Source organism: Saccharomycodes ludwigii, chromosome II (assembly GCF_020623625.1).
Source record: "Saccharomycodes ludwigii strain NBRC 1722 chromosome II, whole genome shotgun sequence".
In the NCBI taxonomy this organism is placed as follows: domain Eukaryota; kingdom Fungi; phylum Ascomycota; class Saccharomycetes; order Saccharomycodales; family Saccharomycodaceae; genus Saccharomycodes; species Saccharomycodes ludwigii.
This window is the reverse complement of record NC_060201.1, coordinates 856,207-878,491: the sequence shown is the minus strand read 5'-3', so window position 1 is coordinate 878,491 and position 22,285 is coordinate 856,207. Positions and strand designations below refer to the sequence as shown.

Sequence of the window (22,285 nt, the reverse complement as noted above, 5' to 3'; positions counted from 1 at the left end):
AAAAATATATATATATATAAAGTCCGAGAGCTGCAAAAAGCGCAGGTATTCCGTAACGTTAACAACTCAAATTGATAAGATTTTAGGATACAAGACAGTTATATTACTGCTATTATGAATTAAAGGAAAAATATATGACAAAACAAAATAAAAGAATACTTGAAATAGTATATAGTCATATTGTTATTACTTATAACAATTGCTTCCAATGGACAAAAGAATGTTGTTCCATCCCTTCTCTTATTCGTACAATTGCACATATTATCTAAAAATTCTTCTTAATAATATCTAATAATTTTGGGAAAATAATATCTGAAGTTTCACCGGAAACAACTTTTAAAATACCTAAATTTTGATAATATTCTTTTAATGGCTTTACTAAAAGATTGAAATCTTTTAATCTCTTGGAAACAATTTCTTCAGTATCATCGGGCCTTTTGGATAATGGCTCACCAGTAATATCATCTTTACCGGGAACCTTTGGTGGATTATATTGCAAGTTGTATACCCTACCACTAGGAATATGGACCCAACGATTAACTATACGATCGATGATAATTTGCTGAGGAACGTCTAGTTCAACCACTAAATTGAAAACACATTTATTGTTGTTACCAGCGATAGTATGTGCTAAACTAGTATCGAGACTTTTTGCCTGTTCAATATTTCTTGGAAATCCATCAAGTATCCAGTGTTTAATATCAGGTAGAATGACCTCCTTTGTCAGATGGTCAACAACTAGCCCTGTAACAATATTGTCTGGAACTAGGGATCCATTTTCAATGTATTTAGAGGCTTCTAGTCCTAGTTTCGTTTTTGCTGCAATTTGTTGACGGAAAATATCACCACTACTTAAACTATATAGTTCTGGATAGAACTTTAATAGTTTACTTGTTTGAGTACCCTTTCCAGAGCCTGGTGCACCTAATAACAATAGTCTTAATGGTTTGGTTAGACGATGCGCCATATTTTCTTTTCTACCTTCCTTTGTTGGTCCTAAAGATCTCCAATATTATTGATAAATATTTGTTTTATGTTTCTTTTTTACCAAAAAGAGTGGAAATATCAACTCTTTTAAATATATTCTGTTTATTTATGTAATTGTGTATATATATATATATATTTTCCCCCCTTTTTGTCTCTGGCTCTCAATAATTTAAAATTCAAATCTTAGTTTATTCCTTTAAAGGGAATTCCATTTCGCCGTGAAATTTTCTAGATTTTACAATTTTTAACTGGACAAAATCAAAATTAAAATTAAAAGAGCGAATTTCTCCGCGGCCCTGCCGGATTTGAAATTGAAAATAAGAAAAAGATAAGAAAAACTACGGACAAAAATCAAACTTCCGAAAGTGCGGACTAACTCGAAAACACGTAAAATAAGTTATAAAAACAAAATTTAACGTGTCAAAAATACTGACGCGTATTTTGAATTATTATTATTATTTTATTTTTCTACTATTTATATTTTCATTTCTATTAAAGGACTCTTACTTTCATCTTTATATAAGATTTAAAGTAGAATACTTTTTCTTTTTCTTATTCTTTTTTTTTTTTTTCTCTTTTCCCTTTAATTCTCAAACACAAAGTAAATCTGTATGAACAGCAGACCATAAAACCTTAGAACAAGACAAATGACACCATCATACTTAAAACATATTAAGCAAACCCCACCTTCAAGCAAAAAAAAATTGAAGCAATCAACATTACTGGGGTTTTTTTCCTCAAGTAAAAAGTCAGGCTCAAGCCCAAGTAATAGAAAACAAAATTTTTCTTCCACCAATAGTACTACAACCACAGATAACAATGACAAAAAATCTTTGAAAAATAATTTGTTCATTACTGGTGATAATGATGATGACGATGAAGAAATTCAAGATACCACTGAAACATCTTTCAATAACAATGCCACTAGAAATTTTCACGATAGTTCCCCAATTAAAGGGAATTCCACGCAAAATACAACTTTAAATTTGGTCGAACCTGGTGATAAATCTCAATTTTTAAACGAAGAAACTCAAAACCCTAGGAATAAAAGAGAAGTTAAGAAACCAATTTCTTATGCAGAAAGTGAAAATGATGATGATGATGATGATTTTGAAACTAGTTTTTCCAATCCAAGAAAGAGAAAAAGAACCATTATCCCCCATGATGATGATGATGGTGAATACAAACCTAATTCTGATAAGCACAACATTGATGGTAATAGTACAAAACTAGAATCATCAGATGACGAAGATCTTTTTATGGTTTCACAAAAAATTCCACAGAAAAAGGCAAGGAACACCTCCACTGCCTATCCCAAAATAGTCAACAAATCTGTATTAAAAGCACCTTCTCCAAACAATAAAAATAAACCAACGCTTAAAATGAAAACTAGTGCTTCTAGCAGCAGCAGCAGCAGCAATAACAACTACAAGACTTTATCCAATGGTACTTCGGCAACGACTGAAAAAGCTGGATACAAAGGAACAACTGACACAAGGTATAGTTGGTTAACCAAATCCCCTAGACTAGACGCCAATAAAAACTCTCCAGACAGTCCAGATTTTGATCCAAGGACGGTATTCATTCCACAGACCGCATGGAATAAATTTACACCATTTGAAGAACAATATTGGAAAATCAAAATGAATTTAATGGATTGTATTGTTTTTTTTAAAAAGGGGAAATTTTATGAATTGTACGAAAACGATGCATTGTTGGCTAATCAATTATTTGACTTAAAAATTGCTGGTAATGGTGGTAGAGCAGGAATGGTTTTAGCTGGTATTCCTGAAATGAGTTTTGACTATTGGGCTAACCAATTTATCCAACATGGTTACAAAGTAGCTAAAGTAGATCAAGCTGAAACTTTGTTGGCCAAAGAAATGAGAGAAGCTTCATTAAAATCATCTAGCTCAAGTAATAAAAGAAGTATTGTCCAAAGGGAATTAAAATGCGTTTTAACTAGAGGTACGTTAACTGAAGAAGGAATGCTACAGAGTGATTTGCCCACATATTGTCTGTCTGTTAAAGAAGATAAAGATACAGATGGGAACACTACTTTTGGTGTTTCATTTGTTGATACATCCACTGGTGAAATATACATTACCCAATTGAATCATGACAATGATTATTCTAAGTTAGATACTGTTTTGTCCCAAATAAGACCACATGAGTTGGTTCTTGAGAGAAACAATTTATCCGCGGCAGCATTGAAACTCATTAAGTTCAATTCATCACCAGGTGCGATTTATAATTATTCAAAGGCCAATACTGAGTTTTATGATGTTCAAAACACGTGTGAAAATTTACGTACCAAGTATGATTCGATTCCTACAATTTTATCTCAATATATGGAAGACAGTGATAAGTGGGTGGCACTAAATTCCTTTGGCGGATTATTGAACTATTTACAATTTTTAAAATTGGACAAGGATCTAATTTCTATGAATAAAATAATGGAATATGAGACTTTCCAGAAGCAAGGCGCAGCAAATATGGTCTTGGATGGCATCACTTTACAAAACTTGGAGATTTTTGCTAATTCTTTCGATGGAAGCGATAATGGTACTTTTTTCAAGCTAGTTAACAGAGCTAATACACCGATGGGCAAAAGATTAATGAGAAAATGGGTGATGTTACCTCTTTTTAATAAAACTGACATTGAGAACAGGTTGGATAGCGTTGATCAGCTTTTACAGGAGATTGAATTAAGAGAATTGGTGGAATCTGTCTTCTCTAATATTCCTGATTTGGAAAGATTGGTTGCTAGAGTCCATTCTGGGAGCTTGAAATTCAAAGATTTCGATGGGAAAGTCTTGCCCGGTTTTGAAAAGATCGTCAACTTTGTAGATAAGCTGAAAAATAATTTTAAATTATGCGGTGCCTTCCGTGAATATGCAAATAGAATGCCCATTGAGTTGTTAAAGGAGCAAATGGAAATATGGAAGAAATCCTATGATAAATCTAAGATCATTAATCCAGCTGGCGAAACCACGATTGTGTTGTACCCCGGTGTAGACAAAGAGTTTGATGATTCGGTGTCGAAAATTAACACTTTGCATCAAGAGTTACAAGAGCAATTGAAAAAATACAAAAAAATGTTAGGTTGCAATAAAATTCAGTTTAAAGATAGCGGCAAAGAACTATATACCATTGAAGTTCCAATACAGTATACAAAAAAGGTACCGCACAATTGGACACAATTGGCCGCAAATAAATCGTTCAAAAAGTATTATTCGCCAGAGGTAGAACGTATGGCCAGACAAATGGCAGAATTTAAAGAATCACACAGGATGTTAGAGGCTGATTTAATTGGCAAATTATACCAGCGTTTTGACCAATATATGAGCAAGTTGTGGACACCAGTGATTGAATTAATTGCATCTATGGACTGTTTATTGTCACTAGCCAAAACTTCGGAGAGTATTGGTATTCCATGTTGTAGGCCAAAGTTTTTAAGTGACCAGAAGACAGGCAGCATGGTAAACTTCAAAGGTTTGAGGCATCCATTTTTCAACATGGGAGCATCTACATGCAAGGAATTTATTCCCAACGACATTAAGCTCGGTGGTGAAAACAATAATAAACTTGTACTATTAACTGGTGCAAATGCGGCTGGTAAATCTACTGTGTTACGTATGACATGTATAGCGGCTATAATGAGTCAAATTGGGTGTTATGTTCCATGCGAAGAGGCCGAGTTGATTCCAATTGATCGTATCATGACAAGATTAGGAGCAAACGATAATATTATGCAAGGAAAGTCTACGTTTTTGGTGGAATTATCAGAAACTAAAAAGATTTTGGATATGGCCACGAACAAATCTTTGTTAGTGATAGACGAACTAGGTCGCGGTGGGTCAAGCACTGACGGGTTTGCTATTGCTGAAAGCGTTTTATACCATTTGGCCACGCACATTCAAAGTTTAGGGTTTTTTGCCACACATTACGGAGGGTTAAATTTTAGTTTTAGATCACATCCCCAAGTTAGATCGATGAAGATGAGTATTTTATGCGATGAAAATAACAAAAATGTCACATTTTTATACAAGTTAGTAGATGGGTGTAGTGAGGGTAGTTTTGGTATGCATGTTGCCAATATGTGTGGTATACCAAGGGAAATTGTCGATAACGCAATTAATGCTGCAGACAATTTTGAACAAACTTCACAATTGTTAAAATTTTTGAAAAATAGTAGCGTTCATACTGATAAAGGTTGTGACGATAATAGTTTAATTCCATTGGGGGTAGAAAGTGATTTTGTTAGAATTTTGAAGTATGGTATTAATAATACTGAAAAAGGCTGTGGTGATGGTGTAAAAATATATGACGACGATGTTAAAAGAGGAGCACTGGCCAATATTTTTAAAATGATTGATGAGTTGAAATGAAGATTTTAAATAAATATATGTATATATTTAATTAGCAGTTTGAATTCTATAGTAACTTAAGATGGTCTAGTTTATTTATTTTGTTATTATTATTATTATTATTAATTTTTTTTTCTTTTAATTCGCATACCATACCATTATTTATGACCATTCAAAAATACTTAATATACACTACTACTACTACTACTAATAATAATAATAATAATGCTAATATTATAACTTCTTCCCTTGTTGTGATAATTTAAATTTTATTACTATTACATTGCTTATTTGGTAGTTGTATTCCATTTTATACACCAAATAAGGCTTTTTATTTATGAAAGTCAAAAAAAAAAAAAAAAAAAAAAAAAAAATTATTTACTCCTCATCTTTGGTACAAGGTATTTTTTTATTCAAATGCTGTAAAACATGATCACGCCTTTTAAATCTTTTACCACATTTAGGACATGAGAATGGCTTTTCTACTGAGTGTACCGAATTTTTATGTCTAGTTAAGTGATGGCCTGAGGTGAATTCTCTTTTACAATTCAGACAAATGTAAATTTTATGACCATCATCCTTCACAATAACTTCTTCTGGATTAACTTTAGCATTTGCACACATACTTTCATCAACTATAACTTCATTATTCACATCCGTTGCGTTGGAATTATTGCTATTTTCTACACTAACACTACTATCCTGGCTTGATTCTTCTGATTTATTCTTCTTAACACTACTGGTAGTTTTTACTTTTTTATTTTTTGTAGCTAAATTATCCGAGGTAAGAGTATCATAATTATTCTTCCGTATTTCATTAGTTCTATCGTTTTTCCTTTTTCTATCTTGCTTTGATAATTTCTTCTCTTCTTTACCCATTCCGGTATTGTCAGTAGCGGTAGTATTTTTTTCTAAAGGTCCTCTACTTATTTTAGAAGTTCGTGGAGTTAAAGGCATTCCTGCGTTAATAGGTGTTGCATTAGTGATTTGAGACAAAGACGTGGTGACAAACGGTTGGTGTGAATAACTTGTACTAACACTGTTATTATTATTATTATTATTATTATTAGTGTAATTTGTATTAGGTGTAGTGATACCACTGGTAGTTGTCCCCAAAATGGAAGTTAAAGGACTTCCATCTCTTGATATATTTAAAGTAACCCTATTTGGGCTTCTCACACGTGCAATGAGTTGAGATTGAGGTGATTTGGGCCTAACACCAGTTGAATTATATGGAAAACTGTTTAACGACAAAGAGGGACCATTTATTGTGTTTGTAGTACTACCACTACTATTACTAGAATTATTAGTTATCCGCCTTACCGTTGGTCTTGGTGATATCAACAAAGAACTGTTGTTATTATTAATTTTAAGATTGTTATTTTTTGTAGATGTGATACTATGACTACTAATATTATTATCTATTGCCGATTGTGTGGTGTTCAACATAGATTTATTAATACCATTGTTTATAAGCTGTTGTGGCCTTGGGCTGGAAATTCTACTGTTTGCCATGGAAGTAAGACTCATTGCCAATAGATTGTCTTCTTCATCGGTTAATAATGGAGTATCAAATAAGGGAGGCAAAATATTGCCATTTAATGGGGATGGGTTGTTGAAAGATGTGGTTGCAGCGGCAATGTTTGCTAATTTTGGTAATACGGGTGGGGTTGAACCAACTATGCTATTATTTGAAGCAGCACGGGCACTATTATTATGGTTATTTAACGTATGTAGTGGATTAATTGGGTTGGACAAAGGAGAAGAAGATATTTTTTGGAAACTACCATTATAGGTGTTTAATGTGTTGTTATTGTTGTTGTTGTTGTTGTTGTTGTTGTTGTTATTGTTGTTGTTGTTGTTGTTGTTGTTGCCGATCGTTGTTGGTGTAACAATTGTATTTGTGTTGCCATTAATATTAATATTATTATTGTTATTATTTGCTGTTACTGTTGCTGTTGCACCATCATTGCTATTAAACCTTAAAGATGACTCCACGTCCATCAATACTCTAGAAAAAACAGGAGACGCTATTCTACTAATAGATTGATTATTAATTCCAAACTGACTAGGTGTATTTGAACGCAAAGACGAATTAGCGCTATTGCTATTGTTGACAGCATAGTTATTATTGTTGGCGCTTAAACTATTATTACTTATTTTGTCTAACACATTTAACATGGTTTGTGGTGAATTTGCACCTGCAGTATTGGTCACGGTATTTATGGAGCCTAGTTTATTACTAGTTGTGCCTAAGCCACTTATAGCATCTGCATTAGCTGCGGCAACTATACTAGCAGTAGCAGGTGAATATAAACCATTGCCATTATTAGTATTATTATTATTAATATTAATATTATTATTGTACAGAGATATTGTGGATGAAGAACCTAGATTGGTATTAAACTTTGAAGAGTTCTTATTGTTAATACTAGTAACACTTATAGTACCATTATTAGTATTATCAGTAGTAGAAGCAATCGTAGGGGCAGTAGCCGTGGCGGTAGTATTACCAAATGTTAATAATCCTAAATCTGTAGTACTATATGCTCTACTCGGCGTACTATTCCCACTAGCTACCAAAGTTTCAGCAACTTCATGCTTCAGTTTTTTTTCCTTTATACTGTTTTTCAATTCATTAACATTGACCTGTACCGCATCATCAATACATTCACATTTCTTTGCCTTTCCGCCAATATCATCGTTAAGCCAATCGTCTATGGCAAAGTTAACTGACTCAGCTAAATTATAGCCATAATTAAATCCTGCATGGTAGCCATAGGGGAAGGTAATAATAAACTCGTTCTGTCTTTGTAGGACTTTATTGCAATATATACCATTTTGTTCTAAAACTTTGGGGGACACCAAAAAGGTCTTGTGCCTCAAAAATTCCGAGCAATTGGTAGAAGCTTGTGGGAAAGTCTCTTTCATAAATTGGTAAAATTTGTCACAATCTTTTTGAGATATACTATACCATTGCTTAGGACAACCAAAATGAATGTAATTTATTGAATGTAAATCTTGATCTTCTAGATGCCAAACAAAAGAGGACTTCCACAATCCAGCGTAAAGATATGATTCGTTAACTCCGGGGATCTTCTTTTCATCATCCAAGTAGTCTAACAAATTGGGCAAGCATGAAACGTTCCATATTTTAAGTTCTGGATTAAAAACTGTGCCCAGCGTGTCAGCTCCATACAAGGGGGTTGTAAAATTTAGAGTTTTCCAATAGTAATTTTCTAAATACTCTATTCTTTTGGGATCATCGAATTGTGATAAGTCTTCGAAATTATATTCGCCTGATTCATAAAATTTTTTGTAATCTTGTAATTGGAAATCTTTTAGATAGTTTTTCTTTTTTAATTTTGAACCACTTGTGCTGCTAGTGCTTGTGCTACTACCACTGATTGAAGGTAGTTTATAGTCATTGGAGAGATCTTTCCATTGTATTATGTTATACTTTTTTGATTTTTCTATATTGGATATAAAATATGAACCTCTCTGAGTAGAACTGCCATTAGTTATATGCTGTTCTATTGGTTTATCGATGACTATTTGTTGTAGTAGTTCAGGAGTGATTTTTTGTAGATCTAACCATTCTTTAGGGGGTATAATTTTGACTATACCTGTTTGCATTCCTATTGGGTTAATTTCTGTGACAAATTTATAGAAATCTTTAAATTCCTGCCATGTTGGTTTGAATACAGGTACACCATTTAGGGTATGAGCCGGTTTAATTTTTGATTGTTGTGGTATTGCAGTTGTGATTTTATTATTGAGCTGCTGCTGATTGGGATGAAGACTCATTATGTAATAATGTCTTGGATAATTTTATTCTGTTTTGCTATATTTTATTTTATTTTAACTTATTTTAATTTTAATTTATTTTTCTTTTTTTTGTTAAAGGTGCTCTTTATTCTCGGGAGGGCTGGTGGTTGTAATAAATGGTGAAAGAAAGGATTTCTTTTTTTTTTTTTTCTTTTTTTTTTTTTTTTTTTTTTTTTGAATATACGGCTTTTTACAACCCAGAGGTAATTTTTAATTTAATTTAATTTAATTTAATTTAATTTATTTTTCTATTATCCCCTTTTTTTATTATTATTATTTTGGTGAAATTAAGTGGTGAGCAATGGTTGTGATTGTTAATAATAAAAGAGTTTGATGGGTTAGTTGGAAAGGAAAGAGTTATAAGGTTAAAAGATGTAGTTAAGAATTGAATTAAAAGTGATAGTTAAGAAAGGGAAAAAGGAAGATGGATTACCCTTTCAAAAATTGGATTTATTTTTAATTTTCAGGTTTTTACCTCCACCAAACTTTCTCCCCTTTCTTTTCATGTTTTTTTAACAATAGAAAAAAGAAAAAAATATTATTATTATTTTGTGTTATTTTCTCTCTCATTTTTTCATACCACGCTTGCTCATTTCTTTTTTTTTTCTTTTCTTTTCTTTTTTTTGTTTAGCGTTTTAAACAAACAAAAAAAAAAAAAGGGGAGTACAAAAAAAAAATTATCATACAATCCGAATATCTCATAACCCAGCTGTCCGAAATTACAAAAATAATTAAATCCTTCCGTAATCCGATTCTCAAATAATCCGATACTCCGATAACTCACACCCCATTCCATCTTTCATTTCTTTTCATCCGTATTATTCAAAATTAAAAAAAAAAAAAATATCCATTACAACTTACATTTGAAACATTAACTTTTTCTTTTTCTTTTCACTTATACTCTCTTCCTCCCCCTCCTCCCCCCTCTCCCCATCATATATACTATTATATGAATTATTATTACCACACACTATTTAAAATCACTCTTGCTACAAAAAATCAAAAGTTCCCATTGTATATCACAAAATTATACCGCCACACCACATCTTTCATCAACAAAATGACCAATATTTCTTCGTCTTCTCCCCAAATAAAATTAAATGATAAAGAAAAGCTATTATGCAATTTAATAAGAAAATATGTAGATTATTATAATTCTACCAATACCACGGTTCATAGCGATAACGATGAAACAGAAGATCAACTAGTGGCTAGAATTACCGGAGGTTGGGTCCGGGATAAATTGTTAAATAAAGATTCTCACGATTTGGATATTGCGCTTAATAAAATGAGTGGCGAATTGTTTGCATCCAATTTACAACAATTTTATATTAAACATCATTTAGCTGGTTTACCCCCCGATGCTTTAAATAATTCCACCATCGCAAAAATTAAGAAAAATCCAGAAAAGTCAAAGCATTTAGAAACTGCCACCACAACCATTTTAGGGTTGGATATTGATTTTGTTAATCTAAGAAACGAGTCCTATGGTGACGACAGTAGAATCCCCGTTATCACCTGTGGTACTCCAAGGGAAGATGCAATGAGACGAGATGCAACACTAAATGCTTTGTTTTATAACATTACTACTGAGAAAATTGAAGATTTTACCGGGAAAGGTTTGCAAGATCTGAAATTGGGGATATTGCGAACACCGCTACCTCCTCTGAAAACTTTTCTGGACGATCCTTTGAGAATCTTAAGATTAATTAGATTCAGTAGCACCTACAGAAATTTTAAGTTGGATGAAGCCATTATTAAATGTTTAAAAGAAAATAATGATGCGTTAAATCAAGCTTTGATAAACAAGATCTCAAAAGAGCGCATTGGAATCGAGTTATCTAAGATTTTTTCTACTGTAGAATCTACTAAAATTGGATTAAAGTTGCTTTGTGATAACCATTTGATCAATTCAATATTTTATCATGGTTTGTCTCCAGAAGTAATCCAATTCAATTCCACACATACTAATTTACTTAAAACGCTCCATGAAATATACGATGGTAACAAACTATCTGACAATATCATGGGAAATATTGTTAATGAAACTTCAAATTTCCAATTTTTTTCCAATGAACAGTTTTTTGCTGAAAATAAATCTTTGACACCAACTGAATGCAATGAAATATTAACATTATCTGTAATACTCTCTATTTTTTCCGAAATTAATATTTATCCAAATCCCTTAAAAAAACCAACTTTTAAAATTAATTTAAGCGATTGGATTATAAGGGAAAATTTGAAGTATAGCAAGAAAATATACACCACGGTGGAAGTATTGGTTTCTAATATTGAAATTTTTGAAAAAACCTTTGAGTTCCTATATAACGATAATGTATCCGTTCCTAAAAGAAGTGATATTGGCTTGGAGCTATTGAAATATAAAGATTATCTACCATTGGCAATTAAATTAAATGAAATCTTGTATAAAAAAGGTACTAAAATTGGAGACTATATCGAGTCTTTGGATTTAATGGATGTGTGTCAACTTAAGTTATTGATGAATGGTAAAGAAATTGCTAAATTTATCAATAAGAAACCAGGTCCATGGATGAAAAAAATTAATGATCAAGTTTTAAGATGGCAATTGGACAATCCAAAATTGGGGAAAGATGATTTACTTGTTTATTTAAGAGATTTGCCACAATCAATGTTTGATTAAAATATCTGAATTTATATAGCATTATCTAAAATTATATTAATATTTCTTTCATATAAAAAAAAAAAAAAGAAAAAAAAAAAAGTTGTATTATGCTTGTCATTATTTTAGAATTGTTAGGAGGAAGGGAAAAAAAAAAAAAAAAAAAAAAAAAAAAAAAAAAAAAAAAAAATCTATAAAAAAATTTAAAAAATATTGCTAAAACTATAGATTAGACAACAATATTTTATCCAACACGTCTAGTATCAATAACGTTCGTTGGTTATTGCATGTAGTTTTCATCATCGCCGCTATTATTAAGTCCATTAGTTGAATTGTCTTCGTAATAGTTCGTGGTGGTTGATCCATCTGTTCCATTAATTGCATTCATTAATAAATTCATATGTTCGTCGAATGTTTGCGCAGTAGGAAACCCAAAAATTTCGTTACTATCACTAGTTTGATCATTATTATTACTATTATTATTATTATTAGTAGTAATAGTAGTAGTAAGGTGTGATCCAACGTTAGTAGCATTTAGCGTTATATCGCTGTTATTAAGGCACTCAGAATTAATAAAGCTACAATTGTCATAATTGTTAAGATGCGTTTGGTTATAATAAATATTAGTATCCAATTTAACAGTAGTAGGCGATGAATTCATACCCATATTCTTCATTACAGGTGTAGTTGTAAGAGAATCCCTTACTACTAACAAGTCGGAACTAGCCTTTCTAAAATTGTTTTGTTCTGAAATATATCTGCTTAGGTTTATAGCTTTAGAACCTATCCCAGTATTTATTATCACACTCTTATCATTAAATGCCGATATAGTATCAGCCACACCCTCATTAGTCCCCTTTTCATAATTGGAGTCTCTTGTTTTCTCATTCATAACAAAGTTCGCATAATCAATCGTATCACCAGTCATTGTGCGACCACCACCGTGATTATCAAGGCTTCCTTTATTCAAACCAACAAAACCTCTATCAATTTCATTCATAGTTTTATTGGCGCAGGACTCTCTTATAATACTACCGCTATTTTTATCACAACTATGAGATTCATTATGATAATCGTCCATTGTACTTGAAACCACAGTATAATTATTAGTGTGATTAATGCTATTTTTACCAGTCAAATCCATATTATTTATGGTGTTAGATTGACCAATATTATTGTAACATGGTTGTTGTTTTTCAAAATAAGAGGCTGTATTATTTATGACATTGCTGCGTTTGTTGTCAGTATTGTTGCGTTCTTTCATATTAATGTTAAGTCTATCAACATTATTATCAACATTAAATGGTGATTTTGCTGCTATGTTTCCAGTGTCTAAACCATAATCCTCAAACTCAGACACCACGCTTATACCATTCATCTTGCTGCTTTTTTTAGAACTTACAACATTACTACCGCTGCCATCATTACTACCAACATCTGCGTTTACGCCAATAATGTTATTATAATTATCATCGCTGTTCAAAACACCATTCAATGCAGTCGAAATAGAACTATGTCTGTACAAGTTGGCGCTACTAGCACTAGTATTGCTGGTATCAAACTCCTTGAAGGATCCTGCAGAAATAGCACTATTCATAGGACGTAAAGTTGATGCTGTGCTTATAACGGGTGTTGAAGATAATCCAGCTGATGTATACAAATTAGCAATATTTGTATCTATAGTTAAATTAACATTATTATTATTATTATTATTATCATCGCTACTATTTGTCACCAAGCTACTGTCGTTACCCATCAAATAATCGTCATATTTTTTACTTTCAAGGTTATTGTCGGTGTTGTTCAAACTAACTGTATTATTATGATTACCAGCATCACTGCAACTAGTATAGTTATGTTGATAAATTGACCTACCACCAGTGTCCAGGTAAGTAGAGCTACTGGTAGCATTAGAATGGAAAGTTTGATGACAAAAATTGTTTTGCAACTGTCCAGAAGATAGCTGTCCCTGTTCTTGTATATTGGGAGGTATATATGTGTTTGCAGTAAAATCAATGGTTGTACTACTATTCCCTGTAGTATTATCCGTAGAAACGGGGAAAGCGCCAGAGTTATTCGTATTATAATAGGTAACAGAATTAGCTCTGGTGGATACAGATGATGAAATACTGCTATTACTACCGTTAGTATTTATTATATTTAAATTATTATTGGAATTGCCAGGCGTTAATGAATAATAATTCGAAGAGGATGGCGTGGAAGATGAACAAACACTGGTGGTGGCATTAATGTTAGGGGCGTTTATACAATTATTTGTTTTGTTATTGTTATCATTACTATTATTATTATTGTTGTTGTTGTTGTTATTATTATTGTTGTTGTTATTGTTGCTGTTGTTTTTGTTGTCGTTGTAATTAATGACGTTGGTTTTTAACAAAGGATTGTTATTAGTATTGATATTATTGCTATAAGCATTAACACCCTTTGTGTTAAATGAAAGTCTATGTGCGGAATTAGTACTGTATCCGCCATTACCACTGTATGCATTAGGAAGTATACTAATACAATTTCCTTTATTTAATATCCCAACATAATCATTATTGTTCAATGAATTAATGGGTGTATTATTGCCACTGTTTGAGGTTGCCGTAGTACTACTGGTAGCACTGCCGCTACTATATGCTATTGAGCTGCTAGACGTAACGTTACTGCTAGACCTTGCTCTTTGAGGCGAACTTTTTCTCACAGGAGAAAACCTCAGTGATGCTATTGAATTTGTAGATAAATTTCGGACAATATTTTTTTTTGTGGATGGATACACACCTGTAGTAGCAGCTGCAATAGAACTATTATTATTCACGTTGATATCAGTACCCCCATTGTTACTGACTGAAAAATTCGAATTCATAGACCCGCATGTATTTGTTCTTTTTCTAGGAAAAATCAGCATCTTGTTAAATGCAATCGAAGCATCATTTTCATCTTCATTCTGTTCTTTCTTCGTATTTATTTTATTATGGTTTGTATTAGTTGTAGCAATGGTGGTACTCTTAGACCTTTTCAATTTTGGTTTCCGTAAAGACGCAGCATTTTGAGTATTATCTACAAATATAGGATTACTATTCTTAGAATTAGCGGTAGCTGCCTGTGTTGTAGTCGCTACAGCATTTTTCCTAGAACGTGGTCTTTTAGTTGGCAAAATACTCGACTCATGTATATTACTATCGCTATTACTCTCAGCAGTATTAGAAGATGAATGTAAACTCTTAGTATTGCATAGGCTAATTAGCTCACTAACATCCTCTAAAGTAGCAGCTGCATGATTCATCTCAATGGAAGCATCGTTATTGTTAGTGAATGACAATGAAAGTGGACTTGAAATATTACCATTGAAAGAAGAAGTTGAAGAAACGTTGTTGGAAGAAGATCTGTTGCGGTTTATAATGGCAGATTTTGATCTAAATAATTTTAGCATTCTCTTATGGCCATTTGTACTACTAGTGTCAGTAATATTTTCAGAACTAGCAGTTTTATTACTCGTGGTAAACTTTTTATTTTTTGGTAAAAGATTGAGTGTACTTGAGGAAGAGGTAACAAAGGAAGGTGATGCCGTAGAAACAGGAGTTATAATTTTTGGTGGTGATGCTTGATCAGCGTCTTTCACAGAATAATTTACAAAAATCATAGGTTTATTTTTACCCTTAGATCTCCTACCTCTAGGTGACCACTCGGAAGATGGTGTACATGTGTTATCACCCAATTGTATTCTTGTAGGAGATTGCATAATATTCACACGATTTTTCAAAGTGGAATCCTCTATTGAGGTGTTCTTCTTATTCGGTGATAAATTGTTTGGTATTTGCATTTCGTTGGCAACTAAATTACCTTTAATACCAACATCTTTAGTACTCTGTAAAGAAGTGCTTGTATCCTCGTAATTATCAGTCTTTTTCTTGGAAAAAGTGGATCGTTGATGCTGTTGTCTTTTATAATAGTGTGGGATCCTCCATTTTGAAGAAACCGGAGAAGCCGTATTTGATTTACTATTTCTAGTGGAGGGAAAAGACGAAGTACAGTTTGAGATTTCCTTTATGCCAGTTACGTTCGTATCAACATCACGGCCGTCCTTATTACTGGACTTCATCTCCTGATTCTTGAATCTATTCTTTATTTTAATTTTAATTTTACCTTTTGTTCAAAGAAAAAAAAAATAAAGAAGAAAAAGAAAAAAAGAGGAGAAAAATATTAAGGGATGAAAATAAAAGTGAGATCAACCACGTTCAATTAAATTTGAAGAAATGAATATATATATTTTTTTTTTCTTTCTTTTTTTTTTTTTTTTTTTTTTTTTTCTTGTATGTTTGTTTTTTTTTTTTCTTTTTTTTTTTTTCCTTTTTTTCTTTCAAAAAAGAAAAGAAGGGGAAAAGGAAAAGGAAAAGGAAAAGGAAAAAAGGAAGGGAATTGATGGTAATGCTCTGTTTAAAGATTCAAATTAAAACAACTTATATGAAAGTTCCTTTATTCTTTATTTAATTTATATCTTCTTTCTTTTTTAACGTTATTAATAGAATTGAAAAAAAATGTATAATAAAATAAAATAAAATAAAGGATGAGCATAGAAGAAGAAGAAAAAAAATTTTTTTTTTTTTTGTTCTTTCTCTTCCTTTTTTTGTGATTTTCTCTTTCCTTGATTGGTTTGTTAGAGTATCAACAAAATATCTTGTTAATTATAACGTTTCCAATGAGTAGATGAGGTTTTATAACCTTTGTAATGCTGTTATGACCGCGGGGCAAATAAATGAACCTTTTAAATTCTCACCGATAGATTTATTGGAGCGGGTTATTGATTCTGAATATTTTACTTTTACAGTAAAGTGTATTCTGGTATAATGCAAATGTTTATTCCTCAATCAACCACTTGGATCCCCTCTATCCTTTTTTTGCTGATAACTCTATTGGTTCTGTATTCCAGAGATATTTTTTCTTTTTTTTTTTTTTTTCTATTAATTGATTTAAATATACATCTTCAAACGTATAAAAAGTAACTTTTAAACAAAATCAAAATTAAAAAGGGAAAAAAAAAAGAAAATAAAAAAATTACTGAAATTGGCCGTTTATTTATCTGACCGTAAACGTTCGCTGTCTTGTTCCTGTTTAACCACGCAGAACATTTCTAGTAGTTTTTTAAAAGGGCAGCTTTATCAAACTTTTTCTTTTCCATTTCACAAAGCAGTTTTAAAACCGAACAAACAAAAAAATTAAGACCGAAAAAAGAAAAAAAAAAAAAAGAAAAAAAAAAAGTACGATAAAATCACTATAATAATATACAATAAATCATCTTCACCTTCATTCAACTCTCTAAAATATATACACTTACTTTCATTTTTTGCTTAATAAATCATCAGCCCTTGTTATACCTGGCAACTCTAAAGAAGTTCTAGCCCTTTCAATGGACATTCTTTGATCTAATTCATTATTCCTCATCATGTTTTCCCTTGTAATATCTAAGGAAGTCCGATTCGCGTTGCCTAAGCTCTTTCTCGGATTATGATAGTCACGCGTCATAGTAGTATATTGTTTATCGTTGCTTTCATTCCCATTATGATAATTACCAACAAAATCTAGTGGGATTTCCTCAACCTCATCACCCGCAGCACTCATAGTATGCTTTCTTTCTTTACCATCTTCGGGAATTGCAGGTTCAAATGGATTGGCTATATTACTAATACTTGTTGCATCAATATGCTCACTGAAATCATGATCAAAATTGCCATGTTCAGATTCAATGTCAGCAATTTGCTTCATGGAATAACTAGAAATATGATGCCTGTTAGGATCAGTTGGATCATATCCAACAGGGTATTGATCAAATTCCCCCCTTTTCCAGCATTCTCTAATAATATCAATGTCCTTGGGCCAAAACATCTTTTGGAAAACATCATAAGTCATTCTTGGTAATAAACAGAATAAGACCCCGACAAATAAAACAGCCCAAAAAACAGGTGATCCAAAAAAATGTTTACCACTCTTGTAAAACTCACCACTTTTAACAAAAGAGGTCCAAATACCAGTCCAACCAATAAAAAACAAAATGGAAATGCAAACCCAGAAAAAGGTAAACCAATCCCATCTATATTGATGTAAAAAAATATACGAATTACAGCTAATAACTGAAATCGCAGTAACCGCAATACCAACCCAATAACGTTGCTGCAAATCCAACCCATTGCCACTAACAAACCCGGTTCTATAATACAAAAGGTATGGGAAAAAAAAACAAATAATACTCTGATACACCCCATCCAACATGTAGCCCCAAAATTTCGAAATTGTCCATTCACTTCTTAATATACCACATCTAAACAACTGGGGAACCAAAACAGAAACTACATCAGAAACATCTTGGTCCAAGATACCTAGAAAGATAATGGGCAAGGATGTAAATGCCAAATTGTAAAACGTCAAATATGTGTATTCAAACAAATACGAACCATCAAAATTATCATAAATACCATACCAAAATAATGCTAAGGTGAAAATAACATTTTTGTAGAAAAAACAAGGAATCATTTCAGACAATCTCTTATAGGACCACCTGCCATGAACTAACACTAATCTGGTTAAATATCTAAATTGACCAATCGCATAGTCACTGCTCATTACAGCCTGTCTACCTTCTTCCCCAGCAATACCAACGCCAACGTCGGCAGATTGGATCATAGCAACATCGTTGGAACCATCGCCAATAGCTAACGTCATAACATCTAAACTATTTTTAACTAGCTTAACAACAGCAGCCTTTTGAGCAGGCGAAACTCTACAACACAAAACAGCCTTACAATTCTTACACAACAACAAAAATTTTCTGCTAATATCAGGTCCAATTAATGCCAGTTTTAAAGCTTGTCCATCAATAATAACACCAAATTCACCAGTAGGAACACTATGTTCCTTCTTAGCTCTTTCTAATTCTTCCTCACTCCCACGCATACCAAATTTTTCACTTAAATATTTCTCAATTAAATCATTAACTAAAACCGATGGATTTTGTGTCTCGTCAACATCATCACCACTACATTTAACTACCAATAGTTCCATGTTATTACCCAATAAATTACATGAAAACCCAATATTAATCGCAGTTTCCACTTTATCACCAGTCAAAACCCATAGCTTAACACCGGCTTCACTTAACAACGCAATAGATTCAGGAACACCATCTTGCAAACGATCCTCGATGGCAGTACCACCCAATAAAATTAGATCCTGTTCAACTTCATCTGCAACTTTTTCCATCTCCTCTTCCCTATTCTTCAAACTAGCAGCTGCCAAATCATGTTTCTTGTTCCATTCCAAATACTGGTTCCATGGAAGTTCACGCTGTGCCAAACACAACGTTCTTAACCCTTCAGTGGCAAACTGTTCCAAATGCAAGGCAGTCTTTTCTAACAAGGTTTCGTCATTGGCAGTTTTGCTTAGCCTGGAATAAATGACGGAATCAGCACCTTTGCAGATTAATAGAGCTCGTGGATCACCACCCAACTCTCTCGGAGGCAATTTAACAATGCAACTCATTCTTTTCCTTGTAGAGTTAAATTCTAAAACATTCAAGATTTCAAACTCTTTTTGAACACCTAGAACTTCAACAATAACACCGTGTTTGGTTCTGTTCAAAAAGCTGAACCCCATATCCCTTGCAGTACCAACTAAAGCAGCCTCATCTGGACTTTGCGCCTTCAATTCTAATTTAGCCGGATTTTCCTTAGATGGCTCAGTTAACACAGTATGACATAGAGCCAGAGTCAACATAAAGTGTTCATTACAATTTTTTTGGTAGTCGCCAGATGCCCCTAGCAAATCTTCCACAAATTTCTTAGATATCAATGTAACATCCTCTGCAAAAAACTGAGAGTTTTTACCTAGCTTAGTTTCTAAAGTTTCCAACATAGATTGCTTATCCTCAGCAATGGCCTTACGTTCAACCATGCCTTCCCTTTCGACATCAATACCTTGTCGTTTACGCAAACCCGCCAAGGCCTCCGTGTAGGCTCGGCCATAACTAACACCGTTAATCGTACATTTCTTAAATTCCATAACGTTTTGGGTTAGAGTACCTGTCTTGTCACTGAAAATGTATTCTACCTGACCAACATCATCACTAATATTCCAAGACTTAGGAGTGCATGGATAATCCAACTTCTCGTTATACATCAAAACATCGCCGTAAATGAACGCCGCTTGAGCTGTCTTAATAATTTCCACGGAAATATACAACGAAATAGGAACTAATGACTGATACAAAATCACCGCAACAAAGAAACTGACAACACCGTTTGCAGCCGGTGTCTTAACAACAGTACCAAATTCAAAGTAGGTTCTAGAATCATTCTTGCGTCTGTAATACACACCATTAACAATACCACTGACAAAACACAAGATAAACAATAAAAAAAAGTTTAAAATAACACTCCAGTTCAATTCACGAGAGATACGCGATTTTTTTGTTGGTGTAGCACCTGCGTTTAACATAATCTTAGTATCGTCACCAGTAAAGATGACAATACCCATGGCCCACTTGGTGTTTCTTAAAGTGCATCCACGCAATAAAGTGTTATTAATGGAAATAGGTTCGTTTTTGGTAAGGGGGTCAGCTGCACCGTATTGGTCTCTTTCCATCCATTTCAAGTTTCCCTGGTAAGAATACAAGTTTGGATGTGGGCCTTCGCTTTCAATCCAAAAAGATGTCCTAGTGATATCCCTTGAATTCCTAATCCGTGAAGAACATTTCAAAGCTTGACGGATTTTCAAATTTGTCTCACCATCCAAATTTTTGGTTTCAACATAACAGCCTCCATCTGGATCAGAAGTGGATAATAATACAATGTCCGCAGGAATTTCGTCATTCATGTGAATACGAATAATGTCGCCCACTTTGACGTTTTTCCAGTAATTTTTAGCAAATTTACAATCCGTTCGCATTGGCATATGCGGATCTATAATGTTTTGATCACGCTGAGCATAGTTTTGTTGGTATTGGTCATCGTCTTCATCATATTGTGCAGAATCCCTAAAACTGGCCATGGAGTCAAAGGAATTACGAGGAATGTTAAAATTGTCATTCAAAGCATGTAACTCTTGTTTATGGCGCTCTCTCAACAATTTAGCCCTGCCGCTTTTGCTCAAATGTGATTTGCAATATCTAAAAGCACTAAATAATAATCTAGAATTAGCTTTTTTGAATTTTCTCCAAAGCGAAACATTATCTTCACTAACATTATAGTTCTCAATACCATTTAAAATATGGGTTGGTGTGTTATTAACCTCTAAATCCAAAATTGTCCGTCTAGAATCTTCTATGGCATCCTTAATAGCAGTGATACAAACAATAACAATAAGAGGAACAGAAGCTAAACCCGGATTAGTGACACCAAAAATGGGAAATGCACCCAAGATATTCATAACAAGAAAATAAACGTTTGCAATGTTTTTAAATTGAAACGATAGGTTCTTGGGAATAAATGTGATAGGAGTGTATTTGGTGGTTCTGATTTTATTTCGAGGATAATCAATTTTGGGTTTCCCCTCATCATTTAGCATTTCTGGAGGTAATTCCATATTGTAATAAATGTTTCTGGTTTCATTGCTTCTATTTTTGCTCTCGCCAGTTAGATCTGAATCGTCGTGGCCCAAAAACTCTTCAACAAATGGATTTGCTATGTTTTTCTGAAAATTCTGTTTGGCCCACTTTAAAGTTTTGGCTCTACCAACTTTGGGTTTACCATTTCCAAACCTTTGAGTACCCCAACGAAGCCTTCTCATGCCTGTGTCATCTTGGACACTATCATTCCCATGACTATTTGTGGCATCTGGAAACCTAGCATGCTGAGATAAGACAGGTGTTTTGTGTGTCGAAGTATAGGTGTCTTCATCATCTGATAATGTTTCTGCAGTTACCTCTGCTCCATTATCACTTTTTTTGTTCTTGTTGTTGTCAATTGGATCGGGAAGTTTATCGTCAAAGGGGTTATTGGAAACTACAGTTGTATCCCCAGTATAAGGGGGTATTGGATGTTGTTGTAGACGTGACATATTACCATCATTTTCCGTTGTTAAAGAGATATTAGACAATGCTGGATCGTCATTGAGCGGATCATGAGTTGTACTTTGGCCCTTTTTATCGTTTGGGGGTTGCCAATCGTCGTTGTTGTAATTACCAGTGGACATAATTATATTATGTATACCTAATAATCTGAATCAACAAAGGTATTTATTGTTTAGGAGTTTTCTTGTAATTTTATTATAAATATGGTTTTTTTTTATTTATTTATTTATTTATTTTGTTATTCAGTTTTCCTCTTTTCCAAAAAAAGGGGAAAAGGAATTGAGTGAGCAAAGTGGAAGAAAGGAAAGTATGACAAATGAAATATGAAAGTGTTATGTAAATTGCAAGTCTAAAAAAGTAATATATATATATATATATATGATAAATAGGAGATGT

The 22,285-nt window shown here is 32.9% G+C and overlaps 6 protein-coding genes across 6 annotated transcripts; 2 read left to right on the top strand and 4 right to left on the bottom strand.

Moving 5' to 3' along the window:
- Positions 1-265: 265 nt before the first annotated feature.
- Positions 266-967, bottom strand: ADK2 (adenylate kinase ADK2; the record flags this gene model as incomplete). The annotated part of the gene is made up of 1 exon (XM_046080492.1): positions 266-967. The coding sequence occupies one exon, from the start codon at positions 965-967 to the stop codon at positions 266-268; it is 702 nt and encodes a 233-aa protein (XP_045935821.1).
- Positions 968-1,634: 667 nt separating this feature from the next.
- On the top strand, positions 1,635-5,378 carry MSH6 (mismatch repair ATPase MSH6; the record flags this gene model as incomplete). The annotated part of the gene is made up of 1 exon (XM_046080491.1): positions 1,635-5,378. One exon carries the CDS (start codon positions 1,635-1,637, stop codon positions 5,376-5,378), a length of 3,744 nt encoding a protein of 1,247 aa, XP_045935820.1.
- Positions 5,379-5,735: 357 nt separating this feature from the next.
- SCDLUD_001670 (uncharacterized protein) lies at positions 5,736-9,164 on the bottom strand (the record flags this gene model as incomplete). The annotated part of the gene is made up of 1 exon (XM_046080490.1): positions 5,736-9,164. The coding sequence occupies one exon, from the start codon at positions 9,162-9,164 to the stop codon at positions 5,736-5,738; it is 3,429 nt and encodes a 1,142-aa protein (XP_045935819.1).
- A 1,081-nt stretch (positions 9,165-10,245) lies between these two features.
- Positions 10,246-11,847, top strand: CCA1 (tRNA adenylyltransferase; the record flags this gene model as incomplete). The annotated part of the gene is made up of 1 exon (XM_046080489.1): positions 10,246-11,847. One exon carries the CDS (start codon positions 10,246-10,248, stop codon positions 11,845-11,847), a length of 1,602 nt encoding a protein of 533 aa, XP_045935818.1.
- A 259-nt stretch (positions 11,848-12,106) lies between these two features.
- On the bottom strand, positions 12,107-15,931 carry BCK2 (Bck2p; the record flags this gene model as incomplete). Its single annotated transcript, XM_046076986.1, has 1 exon — positions 12,107-15,931. The coding sequence occupies one exon, from the start codon at positions 15,929-15,931 to the stop codon at positions 12,107-12,109; it is 3,825 nt and encodes a 1,274-aa protein (XP_045935817.1).
- Positions 15,932-17,166: 1,235 nt separating this feature from the next.
- On the bottom strand, positions 17,167-22,011 carry DNF1 (aminophospholipid-translocating P4-type ATPase DNF1; the record flags this gene model as incomplete). Its single annotated transcript, XM_046080488.1, has 1 exon — positions 17,167-22,011. The coding sequence occupies one exon, from the start codon at positions 22,009-22,011 to the stop codon at positions 17,167-17,169; it is 4,845 nt and encodes a 1,614-aa protein (XP_045935816.1).
- Between the last annotated feature and the right edge of the window lie 274 nt (positions 22,012-22,285).